We start from the raw sequence: 23630 nt of genomic DNA, 5'->3' as shown, positions 1-23630 counted from the left end.
CGAGAGAGCTATGGAACTGACGTGTCATGGCGCCACTATGTGCTTTTATTGCTTACCATCCTTGTAACCGACAGGGTCATGGAACTACCACCCTGCTGATATCTGTGTTAATGCATGCCCCGGTTTCTCCAAAGATGGTGGAGACGTGTCTAAAGGTCAAATCTCACGATCACAGAAAAAAAGATCAAAACCTCCAGCACAGAAAGAGAAAAGTGGTTCAGGGTGCTGTCTGACGGTTTGGGAGAGGGAGGTGCTGCTCATGGCATCCTTCGTCAACGGCCCACTTTGAGAAAGTCAAAGTTGTGAGCTGAGAACATTTTTCAGCTGCGGAGTCGCTTGATTTGACTTCTGAGTGATGCGCAGAGGAAAGTAATCAGGCTGGGCAGTGCACTCCAGCTTTCACGTCAAACTCAAGGTTTCTTGTGGTTAAGCATGAAAGAGTAATTTGTCAAGAAAAGAGTTTTCGATCTTCTGAAAAAAGGAGTTGTGCCGCAGAGATGAAGGGTGGCCTTTTTTATTTTAGATTGTCTGTGTTCTTGGCTCTGAAGAACACAGAGGCTGGAGGCTTTCTGGGTGTCTCTGCGCCTATCCAGGGTTCCCTTTCAAAGGTTATCACCTCTTTCTTCCAGGTGACGACCCTCCCACTGCAAGCGTTCCACTAGCTGGACAAGGACTGGGAACGACTCCAACTGTGGTGTCCAATGAGGGTTCTGGCCTGTTGTTGTGGCAGGTGGTGGTGTTCAGATGCTCGTATGTATTACTGATCTGTTAAGACAGATTTTAGCTGGGTGAGGGAGTATCACTGGTTGAAAGCTTCTTTATTCTGGTCCTACCAGGGGTTAGGTGATTCTCCTGCTGATCGTCTGACAGCTCACTCCACACGTCTCGTGGCTGCTTCAGTGACAATCCTGCAGGTTGTCCCAGCAGAGGGCATTGCATCCAGTGCCTCCACCTCCTTATTGGCCTGGGCATACCTCCTCGACATGGCGACGGGGTCTGCCCCAGAGTCCCACAGCCTCATTGACAGTCTCATCTCACTGCAGCCATTCCACCTGCCGCCTCACTTGGACCCACAACGTCTACATCTGTTGTGTCCAGTGAGGGCTATGGCATCCTGTTGTGTTTTATGGCAGTGTTTCAGAGGGCCCTATGAGTTACTGATCTGTTGTGACTGTTGTCTGCAGGGCGGGGCATTCTCCTCCCAGAGGTTCTCACAGGGGGAGACAGCCATTTTCTGACTACCATGGGTAGGTGGTTTTTCACCCTGATGGCTCACTCAATTTAGCCTGTTGCTAGTTCAATGGCCCTCATGGAAGTTGCGGCAGAGGATATTTGCGAGGCTGACCAAAACTCAAAAGAGCAGGCTGGTAATTAAACGCTTAAATTTGTTTAACCGAAGTATATGTTTGGGCTACTTGTGGGTTCAATTACTTGTGGGTTAAATTATCTATCTCTACCAGCTACCTGCCCTTTCTTAGCTGAGTCTCAAAAGGAGGAAGTTCAGCTCATATTCCCTGCTCTACAAGGGCAAGGGGGCTGCACCCATCTGGGTGGCGAATTCACTGAGCTATCTAAGAGAAGAGGCAGGACGTAGAGGATTAACCAATAGTGAAGCTTGGTTAGTGGGCATTGCAACAATCGTAGAACCTGTAGTTATGATTAGGTAACTCAGGGGTCTCAGTGGGCGGGGCATAGCGTATTTTCTGATTAATAGTAAATATATAAATTAAAGGATATTTGTGTACAAAAGGACACACACTTATGCGTACAATGTAGGTCCAAATCAATTGAAGACACGCTTAAATCAACACATTAGTTGCCCTTTAAGATGTACTTTATCGAGCCATGCCTGCTCTTATTCTCTAAAGGAAGTCCAAACTGGACTTCCGGTTGCGTCTTATTTCAAGCGTGAGACGAAAGTAGCCTGGTTTGATTCAAACGTTCGCGTTTGTTTTTTAATGTTATCGCTGCCGCAAAGGTGTGTTCAGTTTATTACCGAGATACGTAACGTAGCGGCTTTCTGGGTGCGTTTCATGAACTCTGAGTGGATGACAAACGGGATGTGTTAGTGTCTGAAGCTAACGTTAGCGGGCTGTGTTAACTTGACAACTCAGCTCACAGGTAAACATTCTTAATCGTGTCGGTGAAATGTATAAAAATGCATGTTTATGAATTTGTCTCTAGGCAATATTACAAATCGGAGACAATATAATTTTAAAAAAACCTTCGCATCGCATATAAATGACTTTGTATCAAAGTGATATTGATAATGAAATTGAGCCAACATGGCGTCACAAGATGTATAGAGCTTTGTTTTTAAATAAACCCTTCTTGAGAAAATCAAATGGAGTTAATAGGAATGTCAGGGGGCTGCCAGTGTGTTTACTTTTATATTTTTTAATTACTTTGGCAACATGTGTATTGAATAATAAACAACTGAACATATTTGTTTAATATTATAAATATCGTTTGAAGTTACAAGCTGCTAGCGTTGAGTTATCTTCAAAGACATCTATAGTGTCTTTGAAAGAAAGATAATTTAAAATGTACTAGACATTGGTTGTTTTTCCTGTCTATGCTGGGTAAACAGTTATTAATGTTGTGTTTGCTCACTTTCTTAGGATGTCAAAGCTGCAACGCTTGAATGCACGGGTGGAAAAGCTCCTTACTGAAGCGGTGAATGAGGTTTTGGGTTTGGTGAAAGAAACTGTGTCTGAGTACAGGGAGAAAACTGTGAGGACACAGCGGGAAAATGAGAGTCTCAAGAAACAGCTGCAGGAGCTCCAGGCCACAATACAAAAGGAGCAGGCTGGTGAGTAAACACTTACATTAGTATATGTATATGTTCAAGTATATGTTTTAAATACTTGCGGGTTCAATCATCTCTCTTATTCTTCATCAGCGGATCTTTACCTACGGTGCCAGTCCTCTCAGAAAACAGAAGATGAAGGGAGTAAGAGACAGGAATTTCATGCAAGCCCGGGCAAGAATCTTATTGAAGCCGACCACACCATCAACTACAACTACAGATTGGGATTAAGTGGAACGTTTCTTGATGAGCAAATGCAACCGGATTCTAACATAACCGCAGGATTCACAGAGGAGCCTCAGATCAATGCCGAGAGGAACCATCTGTCCTATTGTGCGTCCACTGACATCAAGGCTGGTAACTTGTCTGCTTCTCCAGCCACAACCCCGAATGCAGAGAAAAGGATTGTTAAAAAAGAACCAGATGAGAATAATTCCGATCCATCCTCTTCACTGACTTTGAATGTGGGAGGTGAGGATTTTAGATTTAACTCTGTGGATGTCCATGAACCAGAAGTAGGTGACCCACCTCATGTGCCTATTTTTATCCCTAACAATTGCATACCAGAGGTGTTGGTGGACAGTAACCGAGCTGGCTTGGATCTGAGTCAATTTCAAGTGGAGCAGAGGGAGGAGACGTTTTCATGTTCCTTCTGTGGGAAGACTTTTCACAGGATTGGAAACCTAAAAACACATGAGCGCTGCCACACCGGAGAAAAACCGTACGGTTGTTTACAATGTGGACGGTGTTTTAGTCAAGCTGGGGATCTGAAAAAGCACAAGAGGGTTCACACCGGGGAGAAACCCTACTACTGCCACCAGTGTGGAAAGAGGTTCAGTCGGGGAGAAAACCTCAAGAGACATCAGAAGATCCACAATGTAGAGAAACTACATTTACAGCAAGTGTTCAGAGCACAACTGCAGTGATTAGTCAAGATAAGATGTTTTTATGTTCATGGATGCAAGTATATAATGGGTACTGCAAATAGGAAATTACTGTTTTTAAGTATGCTGTTTTTATATCTGTTGTAAATATCTGTAAACTCTAAATGCTACCAAAGCACATTTTAAAAGGTCTCTGATGAGCAAGATGTGATTTTTTTTTTGTTGGTCGTCTTAAAAACCCAGCTACTTCTTGCTTTGTTTGATAGTAGATTTTTAAAGCCATTTTTGTCTTTATTTTAAAATGTTTTAGAATCATAACTGACTTGTTTTTAAAAAAAAAGACAATCCACGTACTTATGCTTGCACATCCATTTTTATTTCCTGGTGAGAAACGTGATGATTTAATATGGGTATTAGACAAAGGAAAGGACATCTGGTGTGTATTTATTTTAGATGGATCCTGTTTTTAAGCTTCGATGTTAAATGCAGTGGTTGTGCAGACTCAAGGTCAAGGTGACCCAGAGGCTCAAAACAAATGTGTTTGACGTGTCTCTTGGGTTGCCTCAGGGTCAAGATGACCTCCACAACTGCATATTTATTTCTGGAAGCAAGGGGGGGTTGTTCACATTAAACCAGAGGCAACACAAAGGATACAACCAAAGCAATTTGTTTCGGCCTCCGGGTCACCTTGACCCTGAGGCTGCACACGGAATGTTAACCACTTAATTCAACATTGAATCTTAAATCTTAAAAAACGGGATATGGGGGTAAGGAGAACCTTGAAAATATCTACAGCAAAAGATACAAATACATGGACCTCTTTCTGTTGTTCCATCGTATGTGACCTACGTGAAAACAAGAGATTAAAAGCCATCAATTATTATTGTCGCCCGTATCTGTGTCCTCTAACTTCATTGTTAATGCATGAAAAGCCTCGGCTAAAGAAACTTGGCTTAACACCACTGATATAAACGTGCTCAACCTGTAGAAGCCAAAGTGACCTCACTAAGATGTACTTTCTGTCTTAAATGTTATTAACCATCTGCAAATACCTTAATTTGATGGTATTTCCTGTTGACTTCATATGTTGTCTTGTTTTCTTTCTTTATTTTTGTATATGACTGAGTCAAACATTGATGTGAAATAACAAGGAAAGTTATGAAAGAATTTCAAGGAAATGTTTATAATGGGACCAGAAATATAAGAATATGTTTAGATGGTGTTCTCATTACCGTCTGGGTCCCAGAGACCTTTCAGGAATTCAAAGAATTTACTCGTGTGTTATCTCAGTACTAAATCTTAACACTAGATCGATGTACCAGCTTTTCTGGCTTGATGCAATTTACAATCTCATGGATTCCTATGAATAATACATTTGGATCAAAAGGAGAAGGCGTGGAAATGAGCTGCCTGTGAAGAGTTGTTTTCTAATTCAAGACTTTACTCACGAGCATGATCTGTAACAACTTTTGGATTAAAGTGATCCAGGATCATGGCGGCTGCTCTTCACATACTGTTTCAGCACAGATTCATACAGAATTATTAACAAGATCTGCTCTATAAGGACAAGTTCTCCCCACTATTGAGAATTAAAATGCCACCTTCAGTTTTAAAGTCACGGGATAACCTTAGTGGTTTAAGAAAACAAATATTAATATTAATTCAGCACTTTATATACATCTTGGTTAAATGGCATAACAATATGAATTTAAAAATAAATAAAAATGTATATAAATATATTTATTACAACAATTATATGAAGAACATAATATATTAATATCCGTTGCTATATTATCAACATGTAAGTGTTTTAGAGAAGATTATTTTTGATACAAAGTCACCCGTTTTAGCCTAATAACTTATTTAATACAATTTATAACAAGCTGAAACAATATTATTTACAATTTTTTTTAAACTATGCCCGACATCTGGACATGTTTTTACTGCATGATTTGCTTTCATCCTCCACCTGGATCTGGTGCGTTCACTGCCTCACCTCAACCAGAACCAGGAAGTGAGTGTGGCGAGCACTAGAAGGAAAACACGAACTTACTCGGTGAGTTGAGGTGAGTCAATAGAAACGAACCGAAACCTTTATTTTCGACCAACTTTCTTTAGTAGAGATCGACTTAAAATCGGTGTATTTATTCTCGCACGCGAATGACTCGAAGCTCGGTACATTTTAACCATCAAATATTATTTCTTTGCGACAAAAACTTTTGGCGGTTTTAATGGACAATTTGAATCGCTCATTTCACAATTGTAATAACGGAAATTCGCAAACTGTGCCGTTAATAGAAAAAAAACGCAACATCACACTGATAGTATTACAAATACAGTAATAACACACGATTGTGCGCATGCGCGTGTCGCTTCCACAGGACCGGTTCTGAACAGCCTGAAATGTTGAAATGAAGATTCATGGGAAGATTCTCAGCTACTTTGAATCATGTGACACGCCTGTGGATAAAGAGGGATACCTCCAGAAGAAGGTAAAGATAGCTCCTTTTTTTTTTTTAATCCAGAGTTTTAAAGAATAGGATAAAGATGATGCAGGAAAATAAGATTTCTGCAGTGGTCAGTAGTACACACCTGCGTGCCAACACTCGGTTACACACCAGATTTTCAATAACAAAGTCAGAAAGTTTACGTAAAAGTAAATCAAATGTATATGATGATGAAAGCTGGAACATATTTGTTACAAATAAAGACTTAAACAAGATTAAAGACAAACTTGTTGATGAAAAGTGTAAAAAAAAATACAATGCAAGCCTCTCTAAAAAGTATTCTTAAGTGTGTAACTTTATATGAACAGTTGCAGAGGAAGTTGCCTCAGTAAGTCACTGTGATCGTGCTAAACATCAGAACAAGAACAGGAGGTGTTGGAGGTTTGAAGAATACTTCTCTTTACCATCACAAGCACAATGTCTGGGGATATTTAAGCTTCTGTGTATCAGATCACAATTATGCCACTTTTCCCCACCAGCTGAAGCTTCTTAAACAAAAGGAAAACACACAATATATAATAGTAAGATAGTGCTATTATAAATATTTTGTTTGTGATTATAAAACACAAACAACACAATCTTGTTTTCAAACGTATGTGACACAGAACATTTACCCGTTTTATTTATGCTACACCTTTTTGTAACCATGGAAGAAAATTAAGTTGCCTTGTTTTTTTTGTTGAAAAAGAACATCTTATGATGTATAAGTTAATCATTTAAAAATAAATACTTTGTATTATTGTATTGTATTCGAATTACACTTCTTGCGAAACAGGATTCATATTTATTCAATACCTCAAAGGAAACGTAAATTCAAGTTCAACTTGTACATGTTAGACTTGTAGTACGACTGTACTGGGGTTTTATTGACGTCAAGTGTTCTTATGAAAGGTCTTGGCTCAGGTACTGACAGCCCTTTGATAAGCAGCGGAGATAAATAATATCTTGGCAAGTTTTAAGGTTTGTTAAAGTCATAAATGACTGTCATCGTGTTTGTGACATTTCCACAACACACTCCTTAGTAGTTAATAAATGGTTAAAACAATGTGACTGTGATATTTGTCAAAAACATGTGACCTCTTTGCATCTTTCACCAAACCAGTTATGTCAGTGTATTTTAACACGTCACTGTTTCAGGGAGAAATAAAGACGTCCTACCAAAAACGTTGGTTCCTATTGAAGGGAAACCTCTTGTTCTACAAAGACCGCCCGACCGACCGTGACCTGGTTGGAGTGATTGTTCTGGAGGGCTGCACGGTCCAGTTGTGCGAGTCCGACGAGCAGTTTGCGTTCTCGCTGGTGTGGAGCGAGCCTGGACTCCACACCTTCAAGTTTGCTGCAGAGGACCAGGAGAGTCAGGAGAACTGGATCAAGGCTCTGCTCTCTGCCAACCACAAATATCTCAGCCTCATCCTGATGGACTTGGAAAAGAAATACAGAGGTGAGTGACACAGAGGAAGGATTTTGTTTTGAGGAGAAGAGTGAATTGTTCTGCAGAGTGACGCCACAAGCGTCATCCTGGTGCCACTTATCTCGGCTGGACACTTGCAAAAACCTCTGTGTTTAGTCTGAGGAGGAATATTACACTTAAATCTTTGTTAAACTTGTGTATTTGTACAGAAATGTTTGTTCAAAAACATGTTTGTATATGATGATGTCTCATGTTCTCGTGCAAATCCTTATTGACTTTTCCTTCAGAGGCTTTGGGTCCCTCAGCCAGCCTGGTCCAGCCATATTTCAGCGCCACAGGATCCACATTTCATGCAGCGCCACCTAGCGCGACCGCGCCAACATTTCAAGCTGCGGGTGCGTCAGCCGCCGGACTGAGTCCCACCCTGTTGCTGCCGGCTCCAGCTATTTCACCCAAATCTGCTGGCAGGAAGTCACCCAAACTGTGGCCGAAAAGAACTGCAAACGTGGTTCCTATCAACTCCCCGGCGCCCCCCATGGGTGAGTGGCCCGAAGTCCGAGAGGACTTTTGCCAGCTCCACCAGGATTATGGAAAAGAAATCAAGCACTTGATCGCCAACTGGTCCAGGAGACAAGGTGCTGGTGCTCAACAGAACCTTATTGACTTTGGCTAATGATCATGTGAGAAGTGTTGCACAGCTACTGAAATATTTTAATAGGTAAATAAATACTATTTGTATTTTTATAATGTCATAAAAAATGTTTACGCTCTGCTCTATCCAGGTTGTTTAAAACAAATGTTTGAGAATTGTTGTTGGTGATAAATTAAAGTATAGTGTATGTCCATAGCAAGAGGTTGTTTTGATCATTTCTTTATCAAGTTTTAGTTCTTCGTCATGCCAGCTGCAAAAACATTGTCAAAGACTCCATTTTCATTCATTTTAATAAAAGGTTAAAAATGTGCGTCTGTGTTCATGTGTTACATTATCTCATGGACTGTCGACCTCTCTTGAGAAGAATATTTATTGATCAATATAAACAGTTTGATGTCATGTCGGAGGAGCAGTTAAGTGTATCGTTCCCTTGCCTACTGTATATGATTAGTCAACAATAAAAAGAACATTGCACACGAACATATTCAAAACACTTGAGCTCTTAAGCAAACCTTGCATTAGTTAAACAAAGCTCGGAATAAAGCTACTTCAATTTAGCTGGCTAAACTGACAAGAAAAATGTACAAGAACCTGGTTAAAATGAACTACCTACTCACTGATATTGTTTAACCAACATTAACCATCATCTACTCTATACTGGTAGAGATCGAGAAGAAGGTCAACAAATTCTTTGAGGATTTTTTTGAAGACCAATTTATGGACATGATCTCAACGGCAGTCTCTTAATTCACCAAGTGATAGGGTCTTTTAAAACTGTAGTCCCTTTATCCTCGGCCCGGGAATTGGAACTAGTTTGTGAGGCATTTGTTACCAGGCCGCACAGAAAGAAAAAATAGTTTAAGACATTTCTCTTCTATTGATTATAACTGTCTTAAAGGTGTTTTGCTTTAAATAAAGATGGTATTATCTCTAAAGTAAAGTAGTATTAGTCTGTGACTCTTGACACTTTACAAATAAACCTCTAAACTAATAGAAAAGTGGTTTTATTTGATCGTCGGTCCGTGAATATAATGCCCACATTAAACTGGTCCGTGGTCCAAAAAAGCTGGGGGACCCCTGCTCTAAAATATGTATATTAACTGTAGGAAAATAACTGTCAATGTCCTGCTACTTCCTATGAGAGTAGATGTTGTATAAATGCTCTCATCAGTGTTTTATTGCTAAGGTCAATTGTTATTAATATCTACTTTTATTTGAGCTCGGACAAGAGTGTGGTTTAAAAGCGGACCACTGACTGGGCATTCAAAAAAAGCCGCGACAGTTGTAAGAGGGCGAAGAAGGCCAAATGGTGATGAGTTTTAAAACGGTCAAAATGGCTGAGAAAAAGAATAAAGGAGGGGTGATGGTGGAGGGTCTATTTCCGTCTACAGCTGTCCCGCTTTATGATGTTTGACACAGTCTGTCGGAGCGTCTCGCCATTTTCACCTCCAAGCCTGATCTTTACCACAATGCTCTTCCGTGACCTCCAAAACATAGATGAGACGGCTGGGATTTTAATTTCCCACCTTAAATCGCCTGGCAATAACTGAGAATTTAAAACAAGATTCAATATTGCTCGAAAATATGAAAATATGAAAATATGTTTTATGGTAGACGTACATTTAAATGCAATGAGGTAATTAGTTCATTTCACTTTTTGAAATTACAGGTCAACAACTTACTGGCAAAGATCAGTTCCCAACACATGTTACCTGAAGCCTGAAACATGCCATTGCTGTGCATTGGGATGATTGATGGCAGCCAGGAGAGCTCATATAAGGAGAAGAGTGGGTGGGTCACCGTCCTGCTGTTTAGAGAAACTATACTGGGCCACGTCCAGCATGCAGTACCCAAAATTAGTGCATCCATGGTGGCAAAAACTGCTTCTCCAATTGGATTGGTCAGCGGCTTTTCTTGTGATATATCCATAAATAAATAAATTTTTTCAATTCAGAGTTCCCGTGTAGAGATGTACTTGTTTCATGTAAAAGTCACTTTTTTAAGTGATTCCACACAGATAAACTCTCTGGTGTGATCCTGTGGACGGACAGGAGCAGGTGGGCCGTACTGCCCAAAACTACTGCTGATCGAACTGTGAGTTTCTAATGTTGACTTAAATACAATCAAACAGACAAACAGTTTTAAAACGGTCATTTCTCAAGTTCCTTATTCTGCGGTCTGGTCATACGGGTATTTAAATACCAAATTTGTACCAGTTTTCAAATAAAACATCACTTTGTTACAAGAAAATAAAAAGATTACGTTCTGCGCCTGTTATTTGCCTGGTCACAGCCGAGTGTCCACTTCATCAACTTGTAGTTGTTGCAATGTGTTATTGCTGGACTGAGATCAGTGTCTGGCAGCCAACTGTTTTCAGGTTTCATTGCTGTTTATAATCCCAGGCGGGCTACTACTACGACTGATCCCAGCCTGGCCGCTAATACGAGACTAAACCTATCATTACCGCGGGCGATGACTCTGGGATATGTTTACTGTAAACACGCGTTGGCACCATCGGCAGCGTGGGCTGGTTAATTATTAGACAGCATCAAGTTGTCACCGCAGGGATCGACTCCGAGTATTCTAATGCCATCACTCACTGCTTGTGTCGATGAATCTCGGGAGCCAGAATAGTTTACAACTTAGGAAGGATCAGCGTGGGTTCAGTTGTCCTCCCGCCTGCTGCTGGTGTCACTTTGGCCATATTAGTCAACCCATGACCATAAAGTCAGGCCTTGTGTTGGCATTGAATTCACCTCATTCCAGGACCCCCAACCCCTATTTTTGATCATCGGTAAACTGATATGTCCTGCCGACTCCTCGCTCCACCCTCTTTCTCTTTACTTTCCCTCGGCTCTGTTTTCCAGCCAAACCTGATGGTGCGGCTAAAGTTAGCACCACCGGGCTAGTATATAAGACCGCTAGGGTCCGCTGCTTACATGTCAGTCACATCGGCTCGGCGTAGGCTTCTCTTCTTTACCAACAACCCCAATAACTTGAGAGATGGTGAGTGTGGCCATGTTGCTTTTGGAGGAGGAGGAGGAGGAGGTTGACCCTGGAGGGATAGCAACGTGAATGATCTGATAAAACTGGATTAACGTGACGATCAGCTGATTTAGACATTGGATTCAATCCTGTTTTGGGTTTGGATGCAACAAAGAAAGCTAATGATAATTCATTAAGATGCTAAACTCTACCTTGAATGCATACCTACTCTGGACAAATCAATGCATCTTCAAAAGGCTACGATGATTCACCTGTGTGTTTACAAGTCTCTTACCTGTTGTGTTTTTTGTCCGCAGGCACCAAAGAAGGCCAAGAGGAGGCAGCAGCAGGGTGAGGGTGGATCCTCCAATGTGTTCTCCATGTTTGAGCAGAGCCAGATCCAGGAGTACAAGGAGGTAACTTTTTTTTTTTCCTCATTTGACCTCAGTCACCTTTACTATGAGTAGGCCATGTGATCATCTTATGTAAACATCCACATGTGACGTAGAAATCTTCAGAATTGTTCAATTTATTTCCTATATTCTTGACCTCAGCATCATGGCTCCAGATATGTGACTCATGTGGAATGCTGCCTAACAGCAGGTGGACTCAGTTTAACACTGTGAAATATGCATGATGAGTTCTTTAAATGTTCCAGAACCCCTTTTTACATATATACCTTTATTCTTGTCAAAACCATCTGACTGAATAAAATCTAAAAATGATTAAATGAAACAATATAACAACGTAAAAATACGAAAAAAAGACGTAATATTCTCTTTGCTCAATATTTTTCAACTGGTATGATTTCAGTAGATCATTGTGTTTGATTGTATGTAAAGCACTGATGTCAGTGCACACGATGACATTTGAATAAACAAATAATTGCGAGTAAGTGTTGCTAAAGGACCAACACTATGAAAAAACCAAAAGTGTGATCCAAGTTTGATCATGAAGGGCATACAATAGCTGGAGCAGCTCAGCTGACCTGTCAGATGCCTCCGAGGTGAAGGCACATTGAGGACAAGAAAAGAATCGGTTACAAGGCAGAAAAAAAGAGAAGGGGGGGTAGAAGGGTCACAGCTGTTATTCGATATGTTCTCCTAAAATGTCGCAAGGGGCTTGTGCCGCATTCCGAGGCCATTTTAACACCTTAGAAAGACAAGTGGCTGACCAGCTGCCAAGTCCCAGAAGGTATGCTGGGCCATCTTTGGTTTCAGCTGGTGCTGATCTTTGCTATGTTGAGAGAGTTTTTTTAGAGCCACTTCGCATTTGCACAATTATGTTCACACTATACTAAAGAAGATGTGTGACTAATACGATATGATCTTTTGAAAGTCATTAAGACGCAGACGCACGTCCTTCAGGCGACTTCTGTTTTCTAACCCGTTGGTTTCTGGCAGGCTTTCACAATCATCGACCAGAACAGAGATGGCATCATCAGCAAGGATGATCTGAGGGACGTGCTGGCCACCATGGGCCAACTGAACGTGAAGAATGAGGAGCTTGAGGCCATGGTGAAGGAGGCCAGCGGCCCCATCAACTTCACCGTCTTCCTGACCATGTTCGGCGAGAAGCTGAAGGGTGCGTGGATGAAACAACTGTTGGCAAAAGATGTAATCCTATTTGAGACTAACTGGTTACTTCTTATCTTCAGGTGCTGATCCCGAGGACGTTATCGTGAGCGCTTTCAAGGTCCTGGACCCCGAGGTCACAGGCTCCATCAAGAAGGAATTGTAAGATGTCACTTTTTTTTTTCTTCCAAAACGTTTTTTAATTGTGTTGTCCTACTTTACTATATGTATATCCAACATGCCAATCGCTGAAGGGAATAAAGGACATAAATAACAACAATTCAGATAATAATAAAATAATAATTTAGACTTTTAATATTGATATTTTATTTAACATTTCACATGTTCTTATTGCCCCATGAATTTGCAATAGTTCATTTTTACTTCAGATATTTCAGAAAGGTTCCAAATATTCTGGATTTAACTTTAAAAGCAGCCACATAGCAATGCTTAGTCGAGCCATACTCTTTCATGTTACACAATAAATATTAATATAGTATTTTTTTTGTAGAAAACACAAGTTCACTAAATTCACCTTGTTTGTATTGTATTTTCCTAAGACACAAAGTTTAGGTTCAAATTTAACTTTATTTTCATTGATAATATTTTCTATCCACCACCACATTATTGAGGACTTCAAGCACTTTTTCACCTTTCCAAATACAATGACAACATGAGCCAGATATGACAATTCTGATCGTTTCTATAAATGTTCTAATGATATATTTCCCTCCAGCCTTGAGGAGCTCCTGACCACCCAGTGCGACAGGTTCACCGCTGAGGAGGTGAGCATCTCCCCTCATGAACCGCCTCTGTCGTTCGTCGATCGGGGCGTAACCTTGCCTTCCTTCGTTTCAGATGACCAACCTGTGGGCTGCTTTCCCCCCTGATGTGGCTGGCAATGTCGACTACAAGAACATCTGCTACGTCATCACACACGGAGAGGAAAAGGAAGAGTAAATCTTTCTCCCTCAAGATCGCTACCTCTGTCCGAAGCCATACTCCACAAGCCCTTCATCTCAACGCCGTGCATTCTCGCACACACTCACGTCCTGGTCCACTTGTTCCGCTTTGCCATCTCACTTGCAATAGACTTGTCTCCGGTCGTCGAGATACTCAGTGAGAGGACAGAAAGGCTCGGGGGTTGTTTGTGTGTGAGTACCAACAGGAGAACATGAGATTAATAAAAATAATCTTGTGACACTGAAACTCTCTCACTATCTCGGTCCCTTCCTCTTTGTTGCCGTTCCGCTCTTCCCTCCATCATCCACTCTGTCCATCTGTGTTGAGGCAAACAGTGCGTCACCATACTCACGTACAGCATGTATGCAATGCATATGCAGTCCAGTGTGTAACAGCAGTCAGTGAACACTCTCTGGTTAGCTGGGGTGCATGTACAGTCTCTTACTTGAAGTAAACAGCCTGGCCTTCCCGGGCCTGTTAGTCTCAATAACACACCGAGTGTTTCATGGACATTTTTGTCTGACTTTGAGAGGGGTAAAGAGCTGGGGTACTGTACTAAAATAGCTCGCCTACCCTTCTCTTTAAACCCCCTCCTCTCATACTCAGGCATCCCAGGGGGGAGTCGCAGCAACATAGGGGGTGCATGATTTCCCTACTGTTGAAAATCATGTAAATAGAGAAAGAGATGGAGAGGGATGACGAGTGGGGAGGAAGCCGAGAAATAAAGGTAAAATATATTTATTTTGACTCTTCCTTCTCCCTCTCATTAATGTTTCGTTTCCTGTTGTTGTGACTGTCCATGTCTTCACTGTAACAAATAAAGAAGTAACAATAAAATCCACTATCTTTCATATAATTCAGAGTCTGTTGGTCTGAGTTGGGTCATTGGTGATCACTGACTGCACACTGACTGTCATATGCATGGAGGGAAATCAATGGACATGAGAATACACATACAATGTGCTTTCAAACCGTTTTTTTATTGCAGAATTTTGTAATAGAATTCTTTGTGTACAGTTTGAAAAAGTACAATTACAGCATAGTAAAATATACGTTATAAATAATAGCTTAAAACCGTTAACAGCACATCAAACCTTAAAATGTACAGAAAACCAAATAGTCATTAAAAAGGTAGAAAATAACGACATGAGAGTAGTGCTGATTTAAAATAATTTATATATTCATTTAAAGTAAGTAAGTAAGTTTAATTTGTAGTTTAACATCAAACTCAGAAACCTTTTTGCCAAAAAAAATGTTTTTTTTGTGGTGTCAGTATAGAATAATAATGACACAAAAAATAAGCGATCGAAAAACAGAACCATGTTACTTATCATTCTCATTATTCAATAGTATATTGCTTTTAACATAGCAAAATTAAATTAGAAATATTACATTTTATCTTTTTACTCCAATAAAACAAAACGTAAAGTTCAATTTTCACGTTTCATGTTTGTTTTGGTTATTGTTGCATACGTCACGGTATCGGGCCTCGGAAAGTCACGTGACATCATGACGTTTCGAGAAGGGAGGTGGTTTTGTAAAGTTGACAAGTGCAACACTTCCTGTCACGTGGATACGCGCTAAAGGCTGATATAAATGTTTAACTCCCTTCTACAAATCGAAAAACTCCTAGTGAATTGATGCGTATATTTAAGTAAGGGAAATATTTAAAAAAAAAAAACATTTTACTGTATATATGCTTTAATTCCGTCTGCGTTAAAAAAGATGCAACCGCGTGTTGATTTTATTTTGAAACTCCAAACAGGAAGCGACATGTGAGAATGAACATAGAGGACAGGAAAAGAGAACTAGCAGCACAAACTGTAAATTGTGTTTTCCGGTCGACGCGATCTGGTCATGGCCGTCTGGTAATGCGGACCTCCCGGAACCCTCTGACCCGCCTCACCGTGCCTTTCTGAGCCCTCGCTGGACCGAGCCATGGCTTCGGGGGTCCCGCTCTGCACATCTGTCAGAGCCGCGGCTGCTGTCGTCGTGGTCCTGCTGGCGTCCGTCACCCTGGTGGAGAGCTCGCAGGGCGACAAGGAGCCGGTTTACCGGGACTGCGTGAAGAACTGTGTCCGGACCAACTGCTCCGGGGTTCGGCTCCGAGGCTTCCAGTCAGAGCAGCCGCAATACATGGCCCTCACAGGTGAGTGTCTGACAGGTGAACACACCAACTAGCCTGGGGTGCTAGCTGTGTTTTGACAGGAAACACACGTGAGAAAATACATACTTGTGTATTTATTAGAGTTGATCTTATGATCCCCATTTCGGGATCAAAGGTCACGCTTGCTCTTGAGACACCAGTTTGTATACTCATGTATACTCATGTATACTCATGTATACTCATGTATACTCATGTATACTCATGTATACTCATGTATACTCATTCATCAGGTCTGTCATCAGAAACCTCTGTTTAAACCAGTTTTTCTAGACATTCTTGTCTTCTTACCAGTAGTCTCGACATTAAAAGTGTCCGTTTCATAATTACGCAACATGTATTGTTTGTGCAAAACAATGAAAAACAAACTATCAATTATATTAACCTTTGTTGTGTTATTTTTAGTTTTTTCACAAAAAAAAGAAAGACAATGTGACAATTAAAAAGCAAATATATATTATGTAAATAGAAATAATTAATTCCACCCTAACTGCAAACAAAGTGAGACTGAAAGTAACATGATGTGACTTCATGAAATCAGATAACACTGTATGATGAAAAGATAAAGATAAATGCGAGTCAAATATGTAGAAAGCATATATTCAATTTATAATCAAATAGCAGTCCGAAAGAGTAAAGAAAGACATAAGTGGTAATGCTTAAAATGTTGAGCAGGTAAATGTCCCAGCTTTATTTTATTTCTCTCGTAAATGTATAGCTATTCATATTTTTTTTAAATTGAAATAAAATAACATTAAATGTGGATCCACATCAAAACATTTCATGCTGCTTATATAAAATAAGGGAGGAATAGCTGTTTTAGATTTTTAAGTTGCACTCGTTCACACAAAACTACACAAAACATGGAAAGCCTTCATTTCAATGTGATTCCACCAGGATGGACTTGTCGAGATGACTGTCGCTACCAGTGCATGTGGACCACGGTGGGTCTGTACCAGGCGGAAGGCTACCAAGTCCCACAGTTCCATGGCAAGGTTGGTCCTTCTTTCCTTCTCTTCCTGAATGATTCAGAACTTCATTATACATTGTATTTTAACTGACATTTTTTTGTATTTAGTGTGCTAAATCTGCAACAAAAAAAACCCTCCTCATTTAATGAATAAATACATAAACTTGCATGAAAATGCACCTTTTTATGATTTAAGGGGCGCATGTGGAGTGCGTTTTAATTTAACTTCTTATTTAAGTCTTATACTTTGGGTGGCGATGCCTTCTGTGTGTTTGTATGTGTTTATTGATATCATAGTTCTTTAAAAAGTATTTGCACTTATTTGTTATTTAAATATTTGGGGTTTATGATAAACAATATTTGACATCTGTTTTGATTTCTTTGTATAATGTTAAAAAAAAAGAAGGCAACACATGTATTTTGTGTCTTATCTCTCCACAATCTCCACCTGACCTTATCTCCAAGCCTGTTCTCAATCTGAACTGTTCCTGTGAGTGCGTACAAGAGTTTCACTGTTTGTTTTTGCTCTGATTTATGATTTTAACAAGTGTGTATGAAAAGGGCGGGTGTGAGTGAAGGTTGATGATGTTCAGGAATTGTCTAATAGTGAGCTTAAAATGCAAACGCTTTCAGTCATTATAACCGTATATGAACTATTTATGTAATTCATCAAGTTCTTGACGGAAGCTCTTAAAATGAAAATATTAGCTCAGAATAATTCACTATTAAATAAAGTATATATATTTTAATTGTTTTATAGACAACACCAGTTAAAATCCTCAAAAAGATTAAAACTTTTTTTTTACTGCTCCAACAGTGGCCGTTTGCACGCTTCCTGTGTTTCGAGGAGCCGGCGTCGGCGCTGGCGTCTCTGCTCAATGGCCTGGCTTGTCTTCTGATGATGCTTCGCTACAGGAGCACCGTCCCACGCCAGAGTCCCATGTACCACACCACCAACGCCTTCTCACTGGTCAGAAAAAGACTTTGACGCCTGTATATGAGAAAGTATTACAGTGTAATTAACGTGTCACTGTGTGTCTAGATCTCTCTAAATGCTTGGTTCTGGTCCACCGTGTTTCACACCCGGGACACGTTTCTTACGGAGGTAATGTACCTGTTCAAGCAAGTTTTCAAGGGGAAAATCTCTTGTGCTGTTTCAGTCGGAGCTCGTCTGCTGGAAATATCTGTTCATTCAGCTCAGCAGAGGACCGCTGTTTGCTCAGGGGGGTGGAGGGTTAGGGGGGTCACCGAGAACCTTTGGGATGTGTCGACCTGGGACTTGAAACAAAGAGTGAGCAGCAGCTAGAAGCTGCTCTGTTCTGTTCCCTGACAGAACGTGAAGCTATATTGTCTGCGTGTTTCTTTTGTTCGGCTCGTGCTGTACATTGTGATGATGTTTTCTGAGATCTTCTCTTGGTACTCCCTTTCAGAAAATGGACTATTTCTGTGCCACAGCTGTGATCCTGTACTCCATCTACTTGTGCTGTGTCAGGTACGCTTTAGAATACGTCGCCATTCTGTCACTGATGTTTCCGTCAATGAAAAAAAAATCAAAATGGACTTTCATCTCCTCCCGCAGGACTCTGGGTTTGAGGCGCCCGGGATTGTCCAGCATTGTGGGAGTCCTGCTCATACTGGCCTTCACCTTCCATGTGTCCTACCTAACATTTGTCACTTTTGACTATGGCTACAACATGGCCGCCAATGTCACTATAGGTATGTCAACGAGACCCTTCACTTATTAAGAGCTACTTTATGACCTTTCTATTCTGTACGTAAATACACTTTTGTCAACTCTAATCCGTCTGCCTTAGCAAAAAATTGGGAAAGTATTAGATGAAATAATAAGTAAGGGAATCAACTCTCAAATGTTGGTGGGGTTCTGAAGTTCTTTTCCTAGGTTTCCACATTCACCTGTCTGGCTTCTAAATACTGCTGCTATGTCCAGAAGTTGCACAAAACAATATAAAAAAGGCTCAAGGTTTTGAGACTATAGAGCTCTCCTGAATATACAGTAAGTCACACAAACTAAAATAAAATGAACGGCTCTAGATGTCTATAAGCTGCCTCCTCCCCCCAAATAATGCTTGAAACACTGCAGTAAAACGGCTAGATAAAAAAAAACATGGCAATCATTCAAGTTCAGCCCATTTGAATGTGTTTCTTCTGAAAACTTTCGTCATCTTTCTGCTTTGAGTCAGTTCTTCTCGAACGTTTTCACCATCTATTCATTGATTCATTGATGCCAAGTTTTTGTGCGGCCTCACTATTTCCTTCTTCAACTGCCAGATAGATTTCCTTAAACTTAAAAGCTGCATTAAAATTAAACTATATATTCTTCTTTTTGTTTTAAAGCTGCTATTGCTGCATTATCGCCACCTATTATTTGGAAACTGTTGTCTTTCTTCGCCCGTTATTTTATTATCTGGCTTCTTTTGTGCTGGAACTTATTGCTAGAGCGCCTCCTGGAGGCCGTACTTGTAGACATCCAGAGATGAGTTGCATCGTTGTAGAAGCGTTCTTAAAGTGTTTTTAAAAGATAAGCATCTAATGGTTTGTAAATAACATAACTCTCCTGAGCCTGTGGTGATGAAGGGTTGCCCAATTCAATCACTAGTTTTAATACATCAGAAATGGTCCCAGTGTTTTCACATGATGCTGGTTTGAGTCCCTGTCTTATCTTTGGCTTCGAGCCAAAACAATTCCTAAATCATGGAAGTTCTATTGATTCTTTAATGTGTTGTTTTAAAAGTCGCTCAGGCTCCTGGAATGAGTTATGCACCATCATAGTGCTGTTGTAGTCGAGATTTACCATGTAATGAACTAATGCATTTAACTTCAGATCAGCAAGTGACGCTAAATATTTAACCATTTATGAAGATGACAGACCATCAGCCTGTTTTTTTTTGTTTTTATTATCCCTAAACTGAAAGTCTTAGACTCCACCTTAGAACCTTTTTGTTTCTTAACCTCTACTCAGTGATTCACTCGTTCACTAAGCGTTATGACTCATACAGGAATCAGATTAATTCCTAAGAAACTTCAAACCCAGTTGTGAGATAATCTTTGCCCCGCTGGTTCTACTGTGTTTCGCTTCTTCTCCCCACAATCGAGGAAGTCATCCTAACACTGAGTTCATCCTAGGGATGGTGAACCTGCTCTGGTGGCTGTGCTGGTGCTGGATGAACCGGCGAACGCTGCCCTACTGGTGGAAGTGTGGCCTGGTGGTGCTGTTGCTTCACGGTCTAGCCCTGCTGGAGCTACTGGACTTTCCGCCGCTACTCTGGATCTTGGACGCCCACGCCGTCTGGCACCTCAGCACCATCCCCGTGCACTTCCTCTTCTACAGGTGGGTCCGGTCGAAAGGTTTTTATTATTCTACTGCTAGAACTATTATTTCTAATGACCCTTCTCTTCAGTTTCCTCATAGACGACAGCCTGTACCTGTTGAACACCGAGAAGCTGGGGGTCAAGGTCGAGTAGGATGAGATCCGGGCCTCTTCCTCACACCGTCACCCTCCCACCTCTCCACTGGGAAACCCAACAGAAATAGCATGAAAATTGTGTGAGCTGGTGTTAACTAATCTTTTTTTTTTTCATTCACAACTGATTTTAACTTTGTACAGCTTTGATTATTTATCACAACCAAAGTATTCTTTTCTCGGAGGAATCTACTAAAGGGGGTTTTCTACCAAACTACTTCATTAGGACGCTCACTGTCACCGTCCGGTTCTCGCACATTGCACTGCGCTAGTTTGGTCGGCAGAGGGCGCCAAATCACTGGCTCGAAGTATGTGTCTGTGCCTCAAGTGGAGAGAGTCGCCCCCCTGTGAAGGAGAGCTGCCAGCGGATTGTTCCAGACGGATGAATTGTGGATGAGTTTGTGACGGCCATTGTTGCTGCCTCTATTGTCACACGTGCACTTTTCACGCTCCTGTTGTTGGCCTTTGATGACGTTTTTTTTTTTTCCTTTTTCTGATCGCCTTCGTGCACAAATCCAATGATCGGTGCTTTTTGGAAATGTTGGAGTCTCTGGATGACATTGAACCCGGTGAAAAGTGCATGCACATCATGATACTGAAATCACCTGAGCTGCCTTGTAGTGAGAAGATTTGAGGAAGTGTGAGAGCTGGCGTGTTATTTTAATGAAGTCTCAAACAGTTTTACCTTTTTAACACTCCCCCCTCCCCCCTTTTCAAATGTGTCAAATGTGTCAAACCTCAATCTTAAAGTCATACCATGTATGTCCTCACCCCGACATTTGTGCACTTTATCGATGTACAGTACAGAATGACCTCTAAGTGCACATGTTTGCCTTTTTCTTTTTTTTTTTTCACTCGACTGTGTGATGTGTTTTTTTTTCATGACACTGATTCATCTGGTGAAAGCCAAGTCGTGCTCCATCGTTTGGAGTGTGTAAATACGCATGTAGGTTTACTGGATGACTGAGGGTATATTTAGCGTTGCTGACCAGGAATAGGGGGGGCACAGAGAGGAGTCATTACTGGTGTGGGAGAGGATTCTAGAAACCACACACTCATTGTAACTTATTTATTTTTTAACAAGTGCATCACCTCACTGCCTGTATATACTTGTCGAACAAACAACTTTTTCAATCACTTGTATGATGAGTATGTTCTGTACATGCTTGCCTTTAATGTGTGGTCGTTGATTTCTGTCCCGCCTTTGAAACGTGTCCATAACTCATGTCCCTCCCTCCAAGTCACATCCAGTATTTGACCAAAAACACCATTCTAGATAAAAATGTCTATATTAGAAGAATATATAATAAAGCTGTTTGTTGATAAAGATTCTTTAGTTTGATTGTTTTTTTTAACCGTCTGCGAATGAATACCTTTATCTCCACTTGAATGCAACAAAAGTGCTCCAAATAATCACGTGACATTAGCTCATGAGTAACTGAGTTGAAATACATTCAAAGGAGGTCTTGAGGTCAGTCATCATTTGAGACTAGTTATTCTTGAACAAATGTGTAATCACTTGTGATTTGAATCATTTTTCTTCAGGTGTTTTCATTCTCTAACTGGAGGTTGATACAAAAACAATATTTTTTCCAACACAGAGTGTTTTTCATATTTGCGGTTGTGTCTTATGTATGTTCAGAGTCACATGCAGCAGACGGGTGAGCTTCTGTGTTGGAGGGAGAAAGATATGTCAGTTGCAGCTCAACACTTGTGAGCGAGTGTTGTGTCTGTTGCTCAGTGAGAAGCTCTTTGTTGTTTTCTAAACGCTCAGCTCGGTGGCCTGGACTTTGACCCACGCTGCTGTGGGTGGGGAGACGTGCTGGAGTCTATGAATGGACTTTATTCTTCTGCCTCATTCTCCTCATATGTGGGGCCCTGAGAAAAGTGGCTCCCTTATTAGGATGAGCCGCATCAGGGTATCATGGTTTTAGTTTATGAACTCATTGACTGGAAGACAGAGAGTTACTGAGGCGAGTGCCATGTAAACCCATGACACACTAGAGCTGATGTCAGAGCTCAGAAACATCTAGAAATGAATTACTTAAATTATTAAAATAGTAGAATCAACTTTGGGTAAAAAAAGGAAAGAAAATCTACAATGCTTGAAAAGAAATTCATCATACTTACTACATACTTTTTATTTATTTCAAAACTGTGGAAAAAACCAACAGGAAAATAAATAAATAGTCTACTTGTGTTGGAGTAAATCAGCTTTTCTCGTTCAAATGTGTTTAGAAAAAAAAAATATACATACTACAAGATTTATTATCAGTAAATATTTTGGTTAATAAAATAGGTAATTGAAATGCTACCATGCTCGTGTTGCGATTAATGTTATATATATACATGTATATTGCAATCTGTTAACACGCCAGTGGATGTCGCAGAGAATCTCACTGCATCTTTGTGACACGCAAGTGAACTCGAGTTATTAACGTGGTAGAATAACCAGTTTGAAATCTGTTTATGTATTTTTGCAGCTGAGATTAGCTTTCAAGCCACCAAGGGGAACCCCATTTGAAGTCTGGGTATTTTTGTATGTGCATGTTTGTCTTTAATATCCAATTAAAATGTCCAATTTAATATTATAAAAATAATTATTATAAAAATTATAAGCGTGGTATTAAGTATTTAGTTCATAAATTGTATTAGGAACTATGGGATAGACATTATTCATGATTTAAAGACATATATACTTGTTTTAATTACACTTATATTAATATATCATTAAAAGCTTACTTTTACTATACAATTATAAAATCATAACATTTGGTTAATAGATTATAATTGTCAATTAATTGTCAAATTTCTTGGTGTAAAGGGTTTAAGTAACAATTTTAAATTCCTTTTTTTTTTAGCACATTTTAGAGAATTTATTAGGCTGTATAAAAGATTTTGTGTCGATTTATAATAGGTTATGTAACCCTATAACAAGGTTTATTTAGATTTAAACGTGGTGGAAAGTCGTCCTATGCTGAAGCAGTATTTAATTTCTAAAACGAAACATTATTCAAAGTCTTTACATTGTAATACTTGTAATGTGCTATTTATCCCAGGAATTTAGTAAAAAAAAACAGTCACTTTGTTATGAATTATAAAACATTATAAGTGCTCGATTTATAATTCGATTGAAGTAAGTCACTTATAATACTTGATATAAGTTGACACGTATCAACAGTCATAACGTCTCATTTAAAGCCTCATAAATGCTTATTAATATATTCCT

General features: G+C 40.1%; 4 protein-coding genes across 5 annotated transcripts; all 4 read left to right on the top strand.

Annotated features, from left to right (window-relative positions):
• Positions 1 to 1902: 1902 nt before the first annotated feature.
• LOC148077463 (uncharacterized) lies at positions 1903 to 4581 on the top strand. Its single transcript, XM_087793267.1, has 3 exons — positions 1903 to 2121; positions 2622 to 2812; positions 2903 to 4581. The coding sequence occupies exons 2-3, from the start codon at positions 2623 to 2625 to the stop codon at positions 3733 to 3735; spliced, it is 1023 nt and encodes a 340-aa protein (XP_087649393.1). The 5' UTR covers positions 1903 to 2121; position 2622; the 3' UTR covers positions 3736 to 4581.
• A 1083-nt stretch (positions 4582 to 5664) lies between these two features.
• LOC148077462 (sesquipedalian-1-like) lies at positions 5665 to 8573 on the top strand. 2 transcript variants are annotated; one of them, XM_087794115.1, is made up of 4 exons: positions 5665 to 5759; positions 6075 to 6185; positions 7338 to 7641; positions 7899 to 8573. In XM_087794115.1, exons 2-4 carry the CDS (start codon positions 6105 to 6107, stop codon positions 8282 to 8284), a joined length of 771 nt encoding a protein of 256 aa, XP_087650241.1. In that variant the 5' UTR covers positions 5665 to 5759; positions 6075 to 6104; the 3' UTR covers positions 8285 to 8573. The 2 variants fall into 2 exon arrangements, with proteins under 2 accessions (XP_087650241.1, XP_087650242.1); XM_087794116.1 differs by having other exon boundaries at positions 5702 to 5749.
• A 2982-nt stretch (positions 8574 to 11555) lies between these two features.
• On the top strand, positions 11556 to 14034 carry mylpfb (myosin light chain, phosphorylatable, fast skeletal muscle b). Its single transcript, XM_087794114.1, has 5 exons — positions 11556 to 11664; positions 12652 to 12832; positions 12906 to 12984; positions 13559 to 13607; positions 13681 to 14034. Exons 1-5 carry the CDS (start codon positions 11629 to 11631, stop codon positions 13780 to 13782), a joined length of 447 nt encoding a protein of 148 aa, XP_087650240.1. The 5' UTR covers positions 11556 to 11628; the 3' UTR covers positions 13783 to 14034.
• Positions 14035 to 15459: 1425 nt separating this feature from the next.
• Positions 15460 to 21730, top strand: pgap3 (post-GPI attachment to proteins phospholipase 3). The gene is made up of 8 exons (XM_087794112.1): positions 15460 to 15934; positions 16847 to 16944; positions 17737 to 17889; positions 17962 to 18024; positions 18350 to 18411; positions 18499 to 18635; positions 20064 to 20268; positions 20339 to 21730. The coding sequence occupies exons 1-8, from the start codon at positions 15724 to 15726 to the stop codon at positions 20400 to 20402; spliced, it is 993 nt and encodes a 330-aa protein (XP_087650238.1). The 5' UTR covers positions 15460 to 15723; the 3' UTR covers positions 20403 to 21730.
• Positions 21731 to 23630: the final 1900 nt, after the last annotated feature.

This window comes from Callionymus lyra, chromosome 6 (assembly GCF_982586985.1).
Source record: "Callionymus lyra chromosome 6, fCalLyr1.hap1.1, whole genome shotgun sequence".
NCBI lineage: Eukaryota > Metazoa > Chordata > Actinopteri > Syngnathiformes > Callionymidae > Callionymus > Callionymus lyra.
This window is presented reverse-complemented; position numbering and strand designations above follow the sequence as displayed.

What these genes read in the sequence shown, in the direction of transcription:
- LOC148077463 (XM_087793267.1), top strand. Translation starts at nt 2,623, where the DNA reads ATGTCAAAGCTGCAACGCTTGAATGCACGGGTGGAAAAGCTCCTTACT. An exon ending in AATACAAAAGGAGCAGGCTG is followed by an intron (nt 2,813 to 2,902) that starts GTGAGTAAACAC and finishes ATTCTTCATCAG; the next exon opens with CGGATCTTTACCTACGGTGC.
- LOC148077462 (XM_087794115.1), top strand. Translation starts at nt 6,105, where the DNA reads ATGAAGATTCATGGGAAGATTCTCAGCTACTTTGAATCATGTGACACG. An exon ending in AGGGATACCTCCAGAAGAAG is followed by an intron (nt 6,186 to 7,337) that starts GTAAAGATAGCT and finishes TCACTGTTTCAG; the next exon opens with GGAGAAATAAAGACGTCCTA. An exon ending in CTTGGAAAAGAAATACAGAG is followed by an intron (nt 7,642 to 7,898) that starts GTGAGTGACACA and finishes CTTTTCCTTCAG; the next exon opens with AGGCTTTGGGTCCCTCAGCC.
- mylpfb (XM_087794114.1), top strand. Translation starts at nt 11,629, where the DNA reads ATGTTTGAGCAGAGCCAGATCCAGGAGTACAAGGAG. An exon ending in AGATCCAGGAGTACAAGGAG is followed by an intron (nt 11,665 to 12,651) that starts GTAACTTTTTTT and finishes GGTTTCTGGCAG; the next exon opens with GCTTTCACAATCATCGACCA. An exon ending in GTTCGGCGAGAAGCTGAAGG is followed by an intron (nt 12,833 to 12,905) that starts GTGCGTGGATGA and finishes TCTTATCTTCAG; the next exon opens with GTGCTGATCCCGAGGACGTT.
- pgap3 (XM_087794112.1), top strand. Translation starts at nt 15,724, where the DNA reads ATGGCTTCGGGGGTCCCGCTCTGCACATCTGTCAGAGCCGCGGCTGCT. An exon ending in GCAATACATGGCCCTCACAG is followed by an intron (nt 15,935 to 16,846) that starts GTGAGTGTCTGA and finishes TGATTCCACCAG; the next exon opens with GATGGACTTGTCGAGATGAC. An exon ending in GTGCACTTCCTCTTCTACAG is followed by an intron (nt 20,269 to 20,338) that starts GTGGGTCCGGTC and finishes CCTTCTCTTCAG; the next exon opens with TTTCCTCATAGACGACAGCC.